This window comes from Callospermophilus lateralis, chromosome 12 (assembly GCF_048772815.1).
Source record: "Callospermophilus lateralis isolate mCalLat2 chromosome 12, mCalLat2.hap1, whole genome shotgun sequence".
NCBI lineage: Eukaryota > Metazoa > Chordata > Mammalia > Rodentia > Sciuridae > Callospermophilus > Callospermophilus lateralis.
Window position 1 is genome coordinate 101,728,537 of NC_135316.1, and position 20,627 is coordinate 101,749,163.

Sequence of the window (20,627 nt, forward strand, 5' to 3'; positions counted from 1 at the left end):
GCTCTACCACTGAGCTATACTCCCAGCCCCAATTTTTCTCGGATATATGATGATAATCCATCAAACACAGCTTTGACAGACTGATTTTTATGCCTTCGTGTGGCAGGAAGAAAACCAATTAAGAATATCTTCCGCCCAGTTGGAATTAAATTATATATCAAATATGGGCTGCCCACTGGACACGACATGAAAATACGAGAAAGCAGTCTTCCCCTCTGCCTGCTAGAACTCCTTCTGTACTACTTTGCACCTAGACATCCAGAAGGTCATCTCCGCTCTCGTCACTCTCCACCGTCAGCTGCCTCGTCCACCACTTCTTCACCTCAGAGCCACAGGAGGCTGCGTCCGTCACAGGATTCATCTTGCACACCACAGATTTCATTTTGATCCTCTCTCCACACGGGAAGGTGACAGCAGGTGGTGGCTGGCTTGGTAGACTGGGGTCTGTGGAATTAGCAAAGAGTCCTGTGAGCAACTTGGGACAGCTTCCCTGCGGCAGCCCTTTCTAGAACACACAACATTCCTTCTGCAACGCTTTCGGCTCCTAAGTCCTGTCCTCAGATGTTGAGAGAGAAACCTTTTCAGCATTTGATTCTTTATACTCTTATTTGTAAATTGTACTCATGGACCACTAATAATCACACTTAAAAAAATATGGGGCTTGCCCCGTCACTTCAGGATAATTATGAAAACCAGAAAATCACTAAGAGTTCCAATCTGGGTAAACAGGAGTGTCATAGAAATGTGTGAGCTGGTGCTCGTTAGCATATGCATGTAAAGAAAAAATAAATAAAGGGAAAGAAAGGATAGTGTCGTGGATGGTAAGAAGGGACATGGTGAGGGTGTGCAAGGAGAGATGTCACTTAGGGTCCCCACAGTCAAGTGCACACCTCCAACAGTTTCCTCCTTTGTGAAAGGAAGAGAATGCAAATGCCCCCTTGCACTATGTGAAGATTCAAACAGATGATGTGGGATGACCTCAGAGTGCATAGCAGGACACTTCGTGCATTGTTAGCGTCCCCTTAAAATGCTCGTTGCTTTCTCTTCCGCTTCACAAACTCAGCACGTCCCCAGGGGCTCTTGCATCACCATTTGTCTTTGGGGTCTTGTGGGCACAGACCACTGGAGGGAGGCATTTTTGACATTAAGTGAATTTGGGAGATGGCACATTCTCCCCCAGAGCTGCTTTCCAATCTGTCCCTGAAGTGCCCAGGCCTCAGCACAGTCCCATCACACCATGGCCAGATCACTGTTACAGCCTCCAGCTCGTAACCTGCTCCGGGTGCTGCCCGGGACAATTTGCTCTGGACTGCTGCCACATCAACCTCCATAAGCACGGACTTGAGGGTACATCTTGCTCAGAGGCTGCTACCTGCCTGGAGGAGCAAGTGGAAACTACTCAGCTCGTGATTTCAGGCTCTGCCTGTCCTGGCCCCGCCACCTGCTCAGGCTTGTTCCCATCGCTCCTGGCTTTCCTTGGACAGCGAGGTCATCTCTGATCCCTGAGTGATAGACTCCTGGATATGAAACAGGACGTTGTCTTTGGCAGCAACTTTAGTGAAGAACCACTGAACACCTCTCGCCCCAAAAGGTGTTTCACTGTCATCGCCTGGTGGAATATCTACGCTGCGAGGACTTTCCCACATCCTGCACCTCCTCACCTGGGATGGGCTGAAGTTGGGCACAGTTAAAGGGCAGGAGGAAGCCCTACTTTACTGGGCTCAGTTCTCTAAAGTGACAATCATGTGCCGAGGACACGGGGCTGTGCCTAGCAGTGCTCTCCTGACATCCGTGGCCTGAATCAATTATACTGGTTTTCCATGTTCCTTTAAAAGAAAATTCTTTCACTTAATCGGCGAAACATTTGAAAATAATAGAACTGTGAGATTCCAGGAGGGAAACTAAGGAGCACACTGGGACAGTGCCAGGCATGCACTAAGCACTACATGAGTGCTGTGGTGGTCATCATCACCGTTACTACTGAGGCAAGGCAGACTCCGTGAAGACGGTGAGCTGCACAGCTACCCATGTCAGCTGAGGTAAAGCAGGGCCTGTGTCTTTTTTGAGAACTTTGTGTCATTTTCTGAGTGATCACCTCTGCCCATTCCCTCCAAGAGAAAATGAATTTCGCCCTCTGTGAGATGCTTTGAGCGCATGCAGGCAGCCCTGGGACACCTCTTCCTCCTTCCTTTCTGGGTCCTGGCTGCCACCCATCTCACTTTGAGAACAGGAGCTGCCTTCTCAGCCACGGCAGTAAAAAGGACAGCCAAGGCATTACATTTAGAGAAGTTGTTTTGAGAAGACTGTTTTTGATAAGGGGATGCATTTTTTTATTGTTTCACTGTTTGAAAATAATCAGACATAGATTTTGCTATAGTTTGGATCTAGAGTGTTCCACAAAGGCCCATGGGCTAAAGGCTGGGTCCTCAGCTGGGTGCTATTGAAAGGTGGTGGAATCTTTAAGGGTGGGCCCCAGTGGGACTCTTAACGGAATTGGAAGCATGCCCTGGGAGGAGATTGTGGGACACCAATCTCTTCCTCTTTAGCTCTCTCTTTTTTTCTTTCTCTCTTTTTCCCTTTTCAGTGCTAAAGGACAAATCCAGGGCCTTGCACATGCTAGCTAAGTGCTCTGCCACTGAGCCTCACCCCCACCCCTTCCTGCTTGGCTGGGACGGGGTGTATGACTTCCTCCACCCGGCATGCATGTCCCCACCATGATGTGGGGTCTTGCCACAGCTTCCAAAGCAATGGGCCAACTAGTCATGGAATGAAACCTCCAAAACTAAGACAAGATATACTGTTCTTCTTTTTAAGTTGATTATCTCTGTTATTGGTTATAGTAAGAGCGAGCTGACTAATACAAACCTGTATTTTGAAATTCAAGACCCAAAGTACACAGAGAGAGTAAATGCCTGTTAAAGGTCCCCATTGAAGGCAAAGTGGCTGATGTACCCACCAGAGGGCCGACACCACTGCCCAACCTTCCTCTGGGGCTTCTCAGCCTCGGATGCATCCTGCCGACTTCCTCCTCTATCGGACAGAGTGGGGCTCAGGAGCTGCTGCTGGCTGCTCGTCTGTGTGGGAGAGGAATCCAGCAGTCGTGACTTTTTCAAGATATTTTCACTTGACACACAATATTCATGCATATTTATGGGGTACTAAAGGAAGTTATGGCTCTTGTTTTTTAAACATGTTTGGTTGACGATATTTGTACATACATATGGGATGCGAATGATAATTCAGTTCATGTGTACAGGGTGTGATGGTGAATCAGGGTATTCCGCATTTCTGTCTAATCTGCTCAAGGATTTCTCATCTCTATGTGTTGGGAACCTCTGGACCTTCTTGCTATTTTGGAATACATGAGGGAGCCAACAATATGAAATCCACATGACACAGCTAGGGCCAGAGAGGGCCTCTTGGAGCCTCCCGCCAGGCCCTGGGGCCTTAGGCTTCAGGTCAGATCTTGGCCCGTGATTGTGCCGCTACCCACCACAAGCTGGGGGTCTCTGTGCAGAAGGCTGAACAGACTCCATGTGGTTAACTGCAAATCATAATTGGGACCTCATAAAGGAGCAGGAAGCCCCTGCCAGCTGTGTCTCACACAGACAGGGCTTTCCAGGATACTGATGATGCCTGTGATGTTTTATAGACGTGTAGATTTGAGTGTAGAAATGAAGATATCTGGTGTTTTAGGAGAGAAGCTCCTCAAGCCATCTTCCTGAGTGGCAGGTGCTTCTCAGATACCCAGCTAAGAAGAAGAAACCCTCTATGAGTCTGATCAGCAGAGAAGGAGGTTGAAAGACACGTGCAAACATTTACACTGACTGGAGTGCAAATTTCTATGCCTTAACAAGGGGAAGAAAACCTTCAGGCTACAGCTCCAGGTAAACCATGCTCCTCTGAGGCACGTGATCTCTCCAGGCTCAAATTCAGCTCAGAGACGAAACTAACTCTTTAGGCAAAATTGAAACAAAACCCAGAAAACAAATTTAAAAGCCCAGCATTATTAAATTCAGGGCATTCGCATTTTTTAGTATCTACATGCTTCAGTTCAGGTCTTGAATGCCCGCTATGTGGGGAAGGCTTGGCCCCCAGCCTGTGGCGCTGTCCAGAGGTGGTGGAACCTCTAGGAGGGGGCCTAGTGGAGGGGAGTCAGGTCATGGGGTATGTCAGTTGGGACTATGGCCTCCTCTTCCTAGCTGCCATGAACTCCCATCCTCCACCAGGATGTGCTGCCCAAAGAGATAGAGCCAACTACCCCGTGGGTTAAAATCTCCAAACCTGTGAGTCAAAATAAACCTTCACTTTTTCTAAGTTGATTATCTCAGGTATCTTGTCGTAGTGACAGGAATTGAACTAACCTATCGGACAAAAAAAAACCTTTTGAATAGCCACAACAGACTCCTGAATGGCAAAGCCACAAACCTCGTCCGGTCCACAGGTCCTACCTTGGGTGGCATGTTAGGATCCTGGCTGTTGGCAGTGGTGTCCTCACTTGGCTGGGTGGTCTCGATGCTGGGAGGGTTCAGGAAGCGGCTCAGCTCTTGCTGCTGGCTCTCTCTCAGGCTGTGGATGATGCTGCAGGACTGCTGCTGTTTCTGTGGGAAGAAACGTTCCTTCAGTAACAGAAAAATGAGCCCAGCCTCCCTGCCCCACATGCCAGTCCCTCTCTCCTCCCCTCTCCAAAGATCTGTAGGGTTGGTGACCTCCTAAGAATTTCCAAACCATGAAGTTGTTTCAAGGACCGGGTAGACTGATAGAAAGGAGGGCTTTGATACTGAGGAAATGCTTTGCCTGTCTTTTCATTTGCATGACAATTGACCTGTTGTTCATTGATACTAGCTTATGTTTTTTCTTTGTGTTCCGATTTTCCCTTCTGATTTTATTCTGTGCTCATTAAACTGGTGCCAGTTTTCCCTTTCCTGCAAGTTGTAAGCAGCTGAGAACTGGGTGGGTGTTTTGGTTTTGGTTCTGGATTCCACAGACCTGCCAGTAGCAATCCTGCAGGCCTGTCTGTCTTGGCCTACACTGAAGCCAGGACTCCCTGCCTCCCGCATCACTGGCCAGCTGTGCCAGAGCAGCAGAGGGCAGTTGGCCTCGCCCAAGGAGGTGATGGTTTCTTTTCTCTGGGGACCTTTTCTCCTCCATAGAAATGCATGTTTCTGCAGTTGATGTTGTTCTGAAGAGCAGTATTTAAAAAAAAATGTCTTATATGGCCAGGTATATAGGTGCATGCCTGAAATCCCAATGATTCAGGAGTCTGAGGCCAGAGGACCACACAAATTTGAGGCCAGCCTCAACAACTTAGCAAGACCCTGTCTCAAAATAAAAGATGAAAGAGTTGTGGATGTAGCTCAGTGGTAGAGCAGTCCAAGGTTTAATCCCTAGTACCACAAAAAACAAAAACAAAAACACAGCATACGCCCACACAGGATATGTTCATTCATTTATGAGTTAGAGACTTGCATAAGCTTATATTCTGGGCAGCTATAAACGGATCAGTAAGAGTCCACGAGAGGTGATCTTTATAGACCTAACACCACCACCAAGGGTATGTTGGGATTTTTAGCAGCAATTTGAAAGTAGTAAACTCAGTCTCAGTAGATATTTTGGAGTTTTGTGCAGTTGAGTTTGTAAATATTTTAATACCTATAAACTGCTATTTAAATCTTCATGTTACATTATGAAAATGGGGTTCATTTGAAACGTGTTATGGACCACTGAAGGGAATGAGGCTGAGCTTGGACTGGAGCTGAGGTGGCTGCAAGTGACACGTTCTCAAGGAGCGGCAGGCTAGTCACAGGAGTGCCTGTGACTCGTGGAGCTCTTGCCTCTGACCCTCCTTCTCTGCCAGGACGGGGACCCAACCCAGGCGCTGTGGCTCACTCACAGCCCGGATGCGCTTGAGACACTTCTTCAGCCACATGCGGATGGTCTGCTTGGCCACCTCCTCCTCGATGGTGTACTCCAGCTGCTCCCGCGCCAGGAGCTCCTCCAGCTGCAGGCTCTTGCGGATGTCCACTGAGCGGTAGGACAGCATGCTGGGGGAGCACGAGAGCAGACAGGTCTCCTCACCTTGGCTCAGGCCCTCAGAGGTCTGCAGACCCAGGCAGCATATCACCAAGCCCACGGGGGTTGTGTGGGATGCCACCCCTTAACAGCTGGGTAGCTTGGGCTGTGATGTCACCTCTGCATCTCCCTTCCCCGTCTCTAAATGAGGACGGTCATGGTACCCACCTTACTGAGTGAGGCCGTGAGTTAAAATGTGTGATCTTTGTAGTAGCAAGTGCCATCTAAGAGCTTATACAACGAAGACACACGGTAGGTGACGGTCTGGCTCCCCAGCTGTGGAATCAGACTCCAGAACGTTTCCTGAGGAGGCCTGCTCTCTCCATACTTCCTTCACAGTTGGCTCTATCAGAGCTGGTTAATACCTCGGCTGTGCCTCATGCATGCCCCACCCCGTTTCCCTCGTTATCAATCTCGCACATCCCTCTGTATCTTCTTTTTGGATTTTAGAGAATACACAGCAGGGCAGTGTTCACCCCCATTTAGCCCTCAGCTGGCTGTGCCCAAAGAGTAGTAAGTGAGGTCAACAGGGCTGACGCGTTCCACTGGGGCCTGAGGGCAAGAAGGCAATCACCGCATCAGGACCCGGGTCCACGACTCAAGGAGAACACAGCCCTGTCATGCAGCAGGCTCTGGTGCAACTCACTGCCCTGCTGGGAGCTCAGGGCCACCAAATCACAGAATGGAGGTCCTCACAAGCACGGGTCATTGGCCTTCTCTTCTTTGCAAAGTCTTTTCCCACCACGGAGGATGGATTGAGAACCCAGCATTGCTTGACTGTGTCAGACACCGGGCTAGAGGACAGGGAGGCCACCACCACTACTGATTTGGTCGTAAATCATGAACCCCCAAAATCTTTCTCCCTCAACTTAAGTCAGATATTTTGTCACAGCCATGAAGAGCTGACGAACACAGGTTGAATGCTAATATTAATGGCAACAGTATGTCTATGTGCTTCACGTTCAACCTAAAAACAATTTGTCCGTGGGAGGAAAGACTAAGTGACGTTCTGAGAGAAATGACAGCCTGTTATTCACACCTATTTTCTATCCTGTTTTTTTTCTTTTTTTTCCTGCCTTTTAAACTTGTTCCTGGAAGATCTGAAGAGTGAATGGTAAAATGGAGAGAACTTTCCCCAGGCCCTTCCTGTTCTGATCTGAACTCTTTTCATCTTCGAGCCACAAGTGTATTTCTGTATCATAGGGTGCTCTCCAAATTTGTGACACTGCACCCATCTAATTTGTCAGGTACTTCAATGTGACCTACATAGCTACTGCGAGTCAAACACAGTATTACAAGGAAACCAACTGTACTGAAATACATTTCTCGAATTAGTTTCTTTACAAAGGTGGTGGTATAGTCACATAAATCTGTCTTTATTTCTCCATTAAATAGTAAAACCTAGCTGAGGTCAAATGACTACTGTAACTTAGAAGTATTAGGATATTTTAAGAAGCCAGCCAAGGCAGTCATAACATGCCCTGAAAATTTCGATGATTTCTACTGATGACAAAGATGTAGGTATTGTTAATGCTGCCGTGGTTTTTTGCCTACATTCATCATGAAGAAAATGCTATATTTCAGGGAGTGAGTGTTGAAAATAAAAACATATTTGCTTTCTCCTGCAAGTTGTAGGCTTCCGAATTTTTATTTATGGGATCCTATTTAAGAAGCTGTTATGGGTTGAATATTTCTCCCCAAGATAGGTGTGTTGGGGCCTTAATCCCTAGTACCTCACGAGGTACTAAGCAAAGAGTCACAAGAGATGCACTGAGCTAAGGTGAGGTTATACTAGGGTAGGCTGAGCACTTAATCCAATGTGACTAGGGTCCTTATAAAAGGAGACACACACACACAAACACACACACACACACACACGGAGAACACCATTTTAACATCAAGGTGGAGATTGGGGTGCTGCTTCCACAAACTAAAACTTGGCAGGAAACCACCGGAAGCTCAGGGGGAGTTCTGGAACAGATTCCCCCCACCAGCCCTGCCAACAGCTTGATCTCAGACTTCCAGCCTCCAGAACATGAGACAATAAACTGTATGCTTTAAGCCACTTGGTTGATGCTATGTTGTTACAGCAGCCCAGGAAACCAACAGGACACCTCTCAGAGATGAGCAGGAAAGGCAAGATCTCAGTTTGGCCCTTTGACTGGGTGCTCATTAAATGCCTGGAAAATGAAGTGTTCAATTGGCCAGAGGCAATGTGCAACCAGTCATGGGCAATCGCTATGGAGCAGGCCAGGAGGAGGTGACCCTTCTGAGTGAGAAGAGCTGCATTCTAGCACTAGCTCTGCCATGGAGCCAGGTGACCACGAGCAAGTCCCATAACTTTCAGGACACCTCCCTCATTGCAGAATGAAGGTGGGACTGTACTCTCCCAGGTCCCTCTCCCTGTCCCTTCTGGGATGTCAGGCCACGGCTTCCCCCCTCTCCCTTGTGAGGTGCACTTCACTCCTGGAAGAGTCACCCTACTTTATAACCGTGGCGGTGTGCCATGCCAGGCTTTGCATGTCCTTGATGATTGCATTCACAAGTCCCCTGAGAGTTACAGCTGAGTCTTGGACTGGGCTCAGTGCTGTGCCCTGCGCTTTGAAACCCGCCTGGTACCTCAGGACGTCGTGGAAAGTGACGTCGCCACCGTTGTGCAGCCGCTCCATCTCGTAGCACATGTGCTTAAACAGGAGCTTGTCCTTGTCAAGGTCCACCTCCAGCCTCCCGCGCAGCAGCCGCAGCAGGAACTTCACGCGGAACGTGGGGATCACGCCCTGGGTGGCAGAGCACAGTGCTGGTGAGTCATGGGCAGGCCCCGGGGGTCCGTGGGGTCTCTTCACGGGCTTGTGAATACAATCGTCAAAAAACAAGATGCAGGAGCTATTCCTCAAAATGTGGCATCATTACCACCAGGCAGGAAGAAAGCTGTGGGCCTCCTTGGAGGCTGGGTGGCGTAGGGGCACTGAGGAGAGCCCGGGATGAACACCTGAGCAGGAGCTTCTGCGGGGGCTCTCCAGTCCTATAGGATCCCATTGCAGCCTTCGCAGCTCTGGAGGGTGGAAAGCCCCCCTCTCTTCCCCTGGAGCCAATGCTTAGAACTCGTGACTCAGCCAGCCCTGCTCCCCTACCCACACCCAGCAACGCCCTCCCACCAAACACTGGGGCAGTGCCCACATGTATGACTGAGTTGCTGGACTTGTTAACATTTATTACAAGTTGTTCTTGCATTGAAATCAGGGATTTCTCCATGACTGAAACACCTGCATTCAAGATAAGGAAGCTCCCAGCTCTGCCCTCCTTCTGGTCAGAACAGATCTGGATCCCGAGACTCTAAAAGTATGGCTACCTTCTGGGCTCCACACCGTACTACACCAGCCCTGGCTCTGTCTTTGGATGGACACTGGTAACCCATGGCTTCCTGCCAGTAGGTGGCATCTCAGTGTGAATGGGGGTATAGTCTTCCCTAAGTGAATTAGATGAAAGCAGGCTTCCATAGATGACCAGCTGTCATGCAGGTACAAGAGGACGCAGAGCTGGGCCGGTGCCCCATGCGTATGTCACTCTTTTAGAAGAAAGATCCCAAGGGAGTGGAGCCCAGGCTGGGGGGCTGCCAAAGAATGAAGAGAACAAAGAGGGGTGGAGAGGGCTGTGTACTGCCCAGGCAGGCCCTGGCCAGAGTCCAGAACCCCTCATTTATAAGGCCTGCTTGCCTCATTGGTCATTGTGCTCTCCATCAACTATTTCTCAAACTACTTTTGTATCTTCCTCAGATTTTCCTATCCCTTGGTTTTAATAGGTTACATTTTAGCTCCTCAGATGGACCTGCATGACCATCCCTGCTAAATTATCTGCCCTGGCTCTGCCACTGTGCCATTTTACCTTCTTCCAAGTACTTATGACTTCCTGAAATATCACAGATTGAGTATCACTTATCCAAAGTGCTTGATACCAGAAGGGTTTCAAATTTGGGATTTTTTTTTCAGATTTGGAAATATCAGTATAACCTGTATAATAAGATAGATATCTTGGGAATTAGACTCAAGTCTAAATACATAATATATTTGTTTGGATTTTTGGACTAGGGATGCTAAACCCTACTATGAATAATAATTCAGCTCACCTTTTCTTCTTTGCTTCTCCCTAGGAAAACAGAATCTCTGTAAGCACAGGGCCTTCCATCAGTGTCTAGGTCTGTGCCTGAACATTTGTTAAGATGAAAGGGAAGAGAAGTGGGAAGAGGAAGAAGGAAAGAAGAATCTTTGTTCAACTCGGTCCAGGAGGAGGAAGAAGAACCTGCTGCCGTTTTGGCTAAGGATGAAACTTTGTCTATGTCTTATGGTTAAAACAGTCACATAACAACTCAGAAGTAGCTCAAAAGAACACTTCTGGATTCCACATGTAACTCCTTTGTAGTTTTAATCAGGATGGTGGCTGGGGGCTGAGGTGATTGTGACCCTGTAAAATATGTGTTTTTGGTGGTTTCAATGCCACCCCTTCTCCTGCCCTGAGCCCAAGGCTGATCCTCCCTTGCCAACCCTATGAAAGTTTAAAGAGAAGGCCCATGCTTGGAGAGCACATGAGGAGAAACTACTGTTCTTCCCCTCTCCCTCCTGGCATGCTGGGCTGAATGGTCAGTGACAGCTTTCTGCAGGCTGCCAACGGCCATTCAGAATCCAACATGTGTCAATGGCCAACCACAGGATGACTTAAACATCTGTGACACATCAGCAGGCCTCTGTGGGGTGGGACCTGAGGTCAAACCCACTCTCTTACCTCCCTTTTATCATCCACCATATTCCATATAATTTGAAAGTGGCGAAGATCATTATAACTCAGAAGCTGATCCTCCTCGGTGGAATAAAACAAGGAGAAGTTCTCTACAATTATAGCTAAAAAAAAGTAAAAAAAAAAATTCAGAAGTTTGACAATGACAGAATTATGTTTTTCTTTTTTTTTTTTTCAGAAAAAGTCAAACCGCTATTCTAAATAATGACTCTTATCACCCACATAATAAAGCTAAAATTTGAAAATGCTTTTAGTAAGGTTTTCCAAGTTGGCATGCTTCACACTTGGATTGAGCTATTTATCCAGCTCTTGCCTTTCCAAAACACGAGGGTCCTGGGTACAAACACACTTCTGTGCATATGGACCTTTGAGCCAGCTGGCTGCCACTCTGAGTTGAGAGTTCCAGGGTGGTTCTTAAAGGCCATTTTGGGGTCTGGGTGGCCCCAAAGCTAGGTGAACAACATGTATTTTTAAAAACAAAAGTGTGATATTTCGAGGCCATGAAGGTAGCCTCCTTCCATTTGTTCCCAATATTTGTTCAACTCAGTTCATGGGGAGAGCTCTTTTGAAATCAGTGATCATAACAAATAGTCTAATCCTTGAAATTGCAATCAACTGTCATTACTTGCCTTTGAAAGGTCTTTCCAGCTTCTGGATTGAGAGGCACCAAATTATAATTAATGCCATAAAACACCCGCCCCAAGCAATCCAGGATAATTACTTGAAAATTGTACCTAATTATGTAAGTACCTGAGTTGAAGTAGATGAAAAACACTCAGTGGACGTCACCTACCTACAAGCAGGTTTAGCATGATGTAGGCGATGATGACATAAAATGAACAGAAGTACATAAGTGCTCCCGCATAATTCCCACAGTCCGTCGCCCAGTAGGTGAACTCATCTGGAGTGCAAAATGGGGGCTGAACCTGTGGGGAGGAGGGGGAGAGTGAGAGAAGAGGATCCTAATGTCTGCTGACAGGAGTTAGTGAACATATTTCTAACCAGATAGATTGTAATAAGTTACAAAGTCATTGTGCAAAAGTCATGTACACTGGGTACGTCATCCACAGCGGAGTGAAAGAATATTTCACTTGCACTATGCTTTCAGTCTTAGGGAATCTCAAGTTCATTGTCATTGTTAGGAGCTCAATAAAAATGAACCAGTTTCCTCCACTAGATATTCTTTCTGCTACCTCCACTGGATCCAAGTGGTCAGTAGACACTGTAACTGAATCACAGAAAGTCAAATAAAAATGCATTTGAAAAGTTCCTAACTTAAGTAATGGGTTAAGATCTAAGAAGGTAGACTATCTATAGCAAGTTCACATTCAAATTGCATAAGGAGTAATCCACCTTCCTGGGGCATCTTTACAGGGTATACCCTAAGATTCAGGTTATCATATTTAGGGGCCCATTAAAATGCCAACACCCCTGAGAAATGGTCCTGGTGTCTTTCAGCTTTTTCTTCTATATTCCCACTGCATCCTGCTGGCACTTTTATTTAGAATTTATTCAATTCTGCCTTGGGTTATATTTGATTTGGTAAATCCTGTCTCCATTTTTAATGCATGAAGTTCTCTAGTTTTTATTATATGCTAGGCTTGTATCAAATGTTGGAGATAAACTAGTAAGGAAGACATAAGCCCTGTCCCTTGATGCTACCAACAGTCTTCATGGAATGGTGTAACATCAGGACCACCAGCTCCATATGGTAATTTGAATAAATTTATGCTAATTTACATAAAATAAAATTAAATATAAAATTCAATTTCTAGGTTACACTAGTCCTATTTCAATTGCTCAGTAGACATATTGCTAATGGTTTCCTGAATGGGACAGTACAGATTTCTAACACTGCAGAAATTTCTACAGGATAGCATTGATCTGGAAGGTAAGAAGGAGGTGAAATTAAATAATTCCATCCAATAATTTTCTAGAGTTGTGATATTTGCTGCAATGGAGAAATAGGGTTGTAAGACCATATGCAACTTTGGGGGCAAAATATCTAAAGGAACCGAGGCATAAACTGAGACCAGCAAATGATGGTGAACTATCCCAGATGAGGCAGGATACCAAAGGAAGAGTGATCAGAGCCATTGGCCTTGGCTGCTTGAAGACACCCTGGACTTGGTGAAGACCTAGCACCTACCCCATGGCCCAGGATGAACTAGGGGCTCAGTGAATTCAATATCTGTTGTTGCATTATATTAAAGAAGTGGCACTCGCCTCGTGGACTGCCAAGATGTTAAAGGTAGGAGGGACAGAACAATGTTCATATAAGGAATATTTGTTGACTGGAACTACAAGTTCGAGTTCAGTTGATTATTTACCCCTGTATTTACATTGCAATGTAAAAGAATGCAATTTATGGACCAAAAGGCCAGGATATGTAGAATTATACAAGGTCTTAACAAGGACCATACCACCAGTGTTGCATTGCCAAAGGTACTACGCTGATTCTAAGTGCAGGTTCAGATAACGATGAGGAGATATTTACCATACAATCATGCATGATTTTGTTCCAGTCTTCACCTGTGACAATTCGGAATAGTACAGTAATAGCTTTTCCAGCTGAAGAAAAATTTGCATGCCTAATTTAGGAAAACAACAACAACAGAATGTGAATAATATGGTTTGTCATGAAGTAGTATGGTTTGTCACCACCAAAACAGGTCATACCCTCTTGTTGCCATTTATACTTGCCTGCAAGTATAGACATGTGACTATACCAACACCGGCATGGCCACTGATTTCCTGACTTTCATCTAGAACGACCGAGTGAGCAGCTTTCGCTACTACCAGTGAGTCCTTCTTTCACTTGGACTATGGTATAAAAGGGGGGAGCACTGATGAATCAAATAACGATTTCTTCACCAGAGCATATTTGTGCTGGACACCATGGTGCACGCCTGTGATCCTAGCAGCTCGGGAAGCTGAGGCAGGGGGATTGCAAGTTCAAAGCCAGCCTCAATAAGTTGCTGAGTTGGACTTTGAGGCCCTGAGTAACTTGGTGAGACCCTGTCTCAAAATAAAAAAATAATAAATAAATAAAAAGGTCTGGGATGTGGCTCCATGATTAAGCACTCCTGGGTTGAATCCCTAGTACCAAAACCAAAAACAAACCAAAAGCATGTTTGTATATACTTTGCTGTGTAAGGACCTTAAAAAAAATGACATGCTCCCATAAAATTCAAGATCACTTTTAATACATAAAAATCATCTTGGGGTTTCTAATTTGCCATATTTTGCTAAAAAAGAAATCCACCTTAAGATAGTTTCATCCAAAACATAGAATTTTTTCACAATACATGGATAGAAAAAGGGCTGGGATTAGGACTGGTTATTCATGTTGGTAGGATTATGGGTTCATTTCGACTGCTTTTATTCTGAATTTTGTAAGATTTCTAAACCAAACATGCATACCTTGTTCAATTGGGAAAATGTCATTTTGGCTATCATCTTGGCTATTATTTTATTTTGATTTCCAACTGATTGCTTTCCTTCCCTACCACCCCCAGGTCTTTAATAGACAAACACGTTTGCTTGATAAACAAACAGAAAGATAGCTGCAAACCAACCTGTTAATGTTCTCTCCATATTTCACGGTACCAAACAGAACGACGCCGGCAAAGGCGTAGCAGAGCAGCAGGAGGAACATCCCCACGATGATAAAGAAGCTTTTGTACATGCTGACGACCACCGTCAGGAGCAGCATCTTCAGAGTCACCTTGATGGGGGCCGGAGAGAAGGAAGAGAGCAGTTAACCCAGAAGCCCAGCAGGACCTGCGGGAGAGCAATGTGAGGGCGGCTGGCTCCTGAGCGACTCCAGGAGAATCACGGGAAAGCGGCTTCCTCGCAGGTATTATTTATTTACTTATTTATTTGGTATCAGGGATTGAACCCAGGGACACTTAACAATGGAGCCACATCCCTAGCCCCCTCTTTTATATTTTATTTAGAGACAGGGTCTCCCTGAGTTACGTAAGGCCTCAATAAGTTGCTGAGTTTGACTTTGAATTTGTGATCCTCCTGCATCAGCCTCTTGAGCCACTGGGATGATAGGCATGTGCCACTGTGCCCTGCTTCCTAGTGGGTGTGAACTCTAAAAGTTATTAAAAACCTGTCAGGCACTGAGAATTCCATTCATATTTCAAACGGTTAAAGTCTCTTCTGTCAGGTTAATAAAAGTAACAACCCAAACTTTCCCGTCTTCCATTTCTCTTCTCTTGAGCCCCTGTTCTCTCTCTATAAGGACGATGCGTTTTTGGTCAATATCTAGTAGACTTGGCTTGCTTTCACAAAAGCAAACCTAAATAGTGGTATAATACTACATAATCATCAAATATTAAGTATATTGATTACGTGGATTTACAGAATGCATATATAAAATAATGTTAGAAGCAAAACTTTTTCTAAAAAATGAAAACTTACAAATAGAATGTATGCACAAACAGGAACAAAGAATATAAAGAGATTTAGAACTGTGGAGTTATAGCTGTCATTAAATATTAGTTTTCTCTGCAGCAAAGTTACTCAATTTAAAATAAAAAAATAAAATAAAGACATTTTAATGACCATTGGTTTTTGTGTTTATGGCTGGCATTTTTAACTGATGATTGAGTTTATTTAGCAAATATGAAGAATAAATTAAGCAATATAAATGGCAAGAGACATCACAAGATAATTAAGCTACTGATTTAACATTTAACTGTTAACCTTGACTTTGTGATTTCTAGTTGTTGACTGCAGCCCTATCACCCTGGACAGCTGAAGCCAGGGGGCCACTTTTTCTTCATTGCCTATGTGATTTTTGCAAGGATTTTTTTCCCCCTCTGGGGTGCGGGGGAAGAACGAGGGCCTCACGTGTGCTAGGCAAGTGCTCTACGACCGAGTTGCACCCATCCCTCGCCAGGATTCTCCGTGACATACTCACATGCTTTCCACAGATGGAGAAAAACCTGAAGACGATGACACAGGCACCCATCATGTAGGTATAGGCGTTCTGAAATGGAAACAGAAGTCAGCTTTCGTCATTTGCACAAAAGATCTTGTTTCCATTCCATTTTTCATTTTAAGTCTTCTGTGAAGCCTACTGAATAATTAGTTTAATAGAAGGTGAAATTTCTCCTAAGAAATTTATCTAAAAAAGGTGCAGAAAAGGTCGCCACCCACAACTCATGAATAAATATTAGATGTGAAATCAAATCTCAAATAAAACTTGGGGGTCTGTTTCGCTCAGCTAATTTCCGTATTTCAAAATTTATTGTACATAAAACAGTGACTGGCTCTTTTGAGGACAGGGTGTAAGAAACAGAGGGTAACCATGCAACACGAGATAGTCAAGTGGGACATGACATAAAAGGGTCCCAGCAAAGAGAGAACACTGATGTTGGAAAGGTGACCGCAGGCACAGTCCTCTCTGAAGACCAGCCACACATTCACCAGTCCAAGTTGACTTAGAGAAGTCCCTGGCTCAGAAACACACCCTGCTCTTCCTCCAAGGGTATGATGAGAGCAGGAGATGACTCTGCCTTATGACTAAGAAGGCTGCATCTGAAGAGCTAAGATCCCGCTGGCTGCCACTGTGATAACAACCTTGACATTCAGCTGGTGCCAAAGCATGACTGTTCTCCAGGAGGCTGCCCAGCCAAGTGACAACAGTCACAGATGGGTCCTCGGGAAGGGGGTCCAGTGAGAGTCCTGGGGAGGTGCATGCCAAGGAATGTGCACACAGCATTTTTGGACTGTGGACAAGGACTGCACCTTCCTTCCCAGAAGTCCCCTACAAGCTATGGCAGGGAAAGGGCACCTCCCAGGGCCAGAGGTTCCTGGACAAGAACAAAAGCAGTCAAGCAGAACAGGCAGGTTGGTCTTTGTGGCTCAGATTTTCCTCTCTGCAGACATCTGGGATTAGGGAACCTACTCCATTCTTCTGGGACTGTCAAGCTTTTAGTTACAAATCTGACTAGAGAGGCAAAACCATGGGCTTTGCTGCCTCTTCCTTCCATGCTAGCTCAGGGTCTACTGTCTTCCTCTTGTTCCAAAATCAATGACCACTAACAGCTTCCAGGATGCCATCTGGTGCTTTCTCACCTGGAGCACAAGGTCCTGGGCAGACTGACTCCTTCCTGCCCATGCAAATCTTACCAGGCCGCTCCTGCTCCTTCTAACCTCCCCCCACACAAGCTTTCCTTCTTCCAGCTCCTGCACCCTCATCACAGGCCCGGCTGCCCAAAATGTTCTCCCTCCTCCAGATGGCGCCCATCACCCTGAGCTCCAGACCTCTCCCATGAAGCTGCCTCCCACTCCTGCTGTCCCAGGAACACAGGCTGCCCCCCACCCTGACCCCCCACCCCACCGGGGCACATTGTGATTCTCACTGAGCATGCGGTGGCTACCTAGCTTTCTAGGGTATGAGCTTTACAAGGGCAGCAACTGACATTGTTTTGCTCATTACATTCTGCTCAATCCTACCACAGTGCCATACACATCTGTGTGCTCAAAACTCCATTGTTTGAAAAAAATGAATCCAGGTGACTGAGGGAAAGCAGTCCCTGCTGCCAAAGGCACCATGATGTCATACTAAGGCAAGCCTGCCTGAGGGGCACCTGGGCTCTATGTATTGTCCGTCTGTCTTGACAGGCCCCTAGTGTTAAAGGGGATGCGGGAATGAGACGACTGATAATATTACTTTCAGCTGGGGTCAAGGGAGAACAACAAGAAAAAAGGTATTTATAGTAACACCTTCTGGGTTGGTGCAGTCCTTACAGTTTGAAAAAGCTTCCTTGCATGATTTCATGTGATCTGTATAACACCTCTATGGAATAAGTGGATGGTGAAGTGACATCCCTCTCTCCCTCCAGCTGAGAGCAGGAACAGAGGATCACCAAAGACATGTAACTGGATGAAGCCAGGAAAGTGGTAGAGCTAATAAATCCACTCTGCCTAATATGGGCACAACCAGTCACACGTGGTTATTACACATGGGAAATGTGGCGGGTGCGTATGAGGGTGTGCTGTGAATGTGCAATCCACCGTCAAGACTTCATGCCAAGAAAAAGGACATAACTGATTTAATCAGTTCTGCTCTGTTGCTCACCTGCTGAAATGATGATATTTTGTAAATGGGATATGAGTAAGTTAGAAAATATTAAACTCTAGTCAAAATCTGATTCTTCTTCAGTTTCTCCTAGAAAAATTCAAGTGGCATCTAGGGCCACGTTTTATTCCTACTGGACAAGATCACTCTAGACCGTGGCCAAGCATACCCATGACTGCAGATTTTGAGCTGAAACTCAGACTGAAATGAAAGATGAAAGCATTTTGGGTAAATAGTGAGGGCCTAGGCATAGAGCTGGAGAATGGGGTGCTTTGGAGAAATGTCAACTAGGTTTCTGGGAGGAACTACGGCCGTGGAAGTACCTGTGAATTACATAGCAAAATATTGCTTGTAACGGAGTGGGTTGGAGTCTACACTTAGGCTCAGAATACAGAGTCTGAGGCTTCTTCCACCAGCTGTGTGAATTTGGACAGGCGCCTTAATTTCTTTTTCAGTTTCCTTTGCTCTCTCCCTTTGGTTTGATCCTGTGGTAAAATGAAGTTTTCAATGAAGAGTCTCTTTAGGTCTTTCTTTCTGGCTTGCACACTCCAGGCTTTGAAGGGCCAAGTTCTGCCCATGTGAAGAGCGTGGGCATGTGCACACAAGCTCATGTGTATTTGTGTGTGCAAGCATGCCTGAGGGTTGATCACAACCAAAGTTGGATTGTAGTTAATCTAACACGTGGGAGTGGACGGCATGGAGGGAAGAGAGACTGGGAACAGCTCTGTCCCAAGCTGAGCTGGAGACACCAGCTCAAAGCCCAAGTGTGTACCTACCAGGAGGGCGAAGTGGAGCACCACCCACACCACTCCGAGGGACGTCACCAGGAGGTCGTATCGATTTCTCCTGCTCTGCCAGAAGCCTGCAGGTGACATGGCTATGATCTTCATTGTAACCTGGAGAAAAATAATGAGGAGAATAAGTACAGGATGAGTGTTCCGCCCATATTTAAATCTCTTAACTTGAGTCACATTCTATTTTTTAAAGATGTAATAAACAGTTAATTATTAATGTATACGTTTTTATTTTCAAAGCTAAGTAGGTTACAAATCTATATTCTCCATGCTCTTTTCTCCTCATTCGACGACTGTTCTGACAGCAGGACATTCTTCTTTCTCAAGTAAAAGAACATAGATATTTCAGAAGCACCAGCCAGTACAGGGTGCTTCTGTCTTTCAAAGACCGTGGATGGGGTTGGAAAGTGATCTTGTATGGACCGTGTGTTAAAATAATCCTGGCTGAGCCAGTGTTCACTTTGCCACCACACTGTAATTTGAAGCCTTGGACTACAGTGGCTTGGATGGTTAGCTCTACATAGTTGAGCTCACAGAGCTGGACAGACAAACATCCAGACCCAACAAGCAACGGTAGTTAGACTGGGATTCCTAAGTGAAGTCTTTGTTCAAGTTCAGCGGAACAGCCAGAAGAGGAGGTACCCCACAAGCACGCTCCCCCGCCGCCAGCCTCGCTGCCTCCAGAGCCATCAAAGGCGATGAGACATGGAGGCGAAAGTCATCGCCATCAAAAGGGCACACTGACTTACTTTAAAACTGCCCACAACTCCCCCGTTCCCCCCAGAGCCGGCGGACTCCTTAGGATTACCTCTAGCACAAAGATGAAGGTGAACACAACCGACATTGTTGCCAAAGGGACAGTCACGGGATCCTCCACGTCCCACTGCAACAGGAAGAACACACAGGTCATTGCCACATCTACTGGACACCAAGTCCCCCTCTGCGGTCCATGTTAACACGACTATGAATCTTGATGTTTTACTAGAGGACAGAGATGGCAAATGGCTGTGGCAGCTTGTGACATTCCTGGATGTACCAGTGAATATAGAATTCCCTCCCACCGTCTCAAGGTGAAACCAAGTACCTTGACAGACAGCAGCACGGACTGGGCCAGAACAAGTAATGCAATTGTCCTCTTAAAAAACGGGTGCTGGGTTATGTCATACATTTTAGCTCTAAAACCATCATTATCTGGAAAAGAAAGGTGTAGGCAAGGGCACTTCAGACGGGGGTTACATTTACTTTCTTGCTCTGGTTTTCTTTAATGCTCACCTTAAAGCCCATTAAGTTCCCCTCCTCCAGTTCAATCTATTGTGAAGTGCTTTGCAGGAATGCCTGGCTCTCCATATTTAAAATGACAGTGCATGACGCCGTCCGCATTGGAAGGAGAAGCACATCATTCAATTTCTGTCAGTTTAATACATTTCCCTCATATTTTTTAAAGGTAAGCACAAATATATTTTATTTAAAAAATCATTTTTTCATTAAGGCTTATTCTGAGAGCACTGAAGCACAGCGTTTGGGTGGTTGATTTTAATAGCCTATGAACAGCTCTGTAGTTTGGAGCCTGTTTCTATATTAACTTATGCACAACCTCCCAGTGGCCTCACAATTATTATTTTAATTTAAATCTGAGACTCCTGGGGAGTCATGAACACTAGGGCCCAACATGAATAAAATCAGAGCATCTTTGATACCCGGGCGGGGTGGGAGATGAAGCGGCTGCGCGATCTTCAGTCTGCTCTTAAGATCTTCCCATCTCCTCTGATCTACGGTCAGCAGAGCCGTCCCCTTGACAAACAAAGAAAGCAGCAAAAGGAAGAGGGAAAAAAGGTTGCAGATGGGGGGGTTTTACAAACAGGGCCGGTGTCGGC

At 45.9% G+C, this 20,627-nt stretch overlaps 1 protein-coding gene across 2 annotated transcripts in view; it reads right to left on the minus strand.

Annotated features, from left to right (window-relative positions):
• Positions 1–250: 250 nt before the first annotated feature.
• Nalcn (sodium leak channel, non-selective) overlaps positions 251–20,627 on the minus strand; it is a 288,482-nt gene continuing 268,105 nt past the window's right edge. For both annotated transcript variants that reach the window (XM_076872192.1, XM_076872191.1), the window contains 14 exons: positions 20,451–20,544; positions 19,838–19,944; positions 19,562–19,636; positions 18,736–18,855; positions 15,794–15,862; positions 14,439–14,587; positions 13,358–13,451; positions 11,654–11,786; positions 10,849–10,964; positions 8,692–8,849; positions 5,894–6,044; positions 4,452–4,601; positions 2,957–3,074; positions 251–444 (listed from right to left, as the gene is read on the minus strand). In XM_076872192.1, the coding sequence (XP_076728307.1) occupies positions 251–444; positions 2,957–3,074; positions 4,452–4,601; positions 5,894–6,044; positions 8,692–8,849; positions 10,849–10,964; positions 11,654–11,786; positions 13,358–13,451; positions 14,439–14,587; positions 15,794–15,862; positions 18,736–18,855; positions 19,562–19,636; positions 19,838–19,944; positions 20,451–20,544 (1,728 nt within the window). The remainder of the gene's footprint in view (positions 445–2,956; positions 3,075–4,451; positions 4,602–5,893; positions 6,045–8,691; positions 8,850–10,848; positions 10,965–11,653; positions 11,787–13,357; positions 13,452–14,438; positions 14,588–15,793; positions 15,863–18,735; positions 18,856–19,561; positions 19,637–19,837; positions 19,945–20,450; positions 20,545–20,627) is intronic.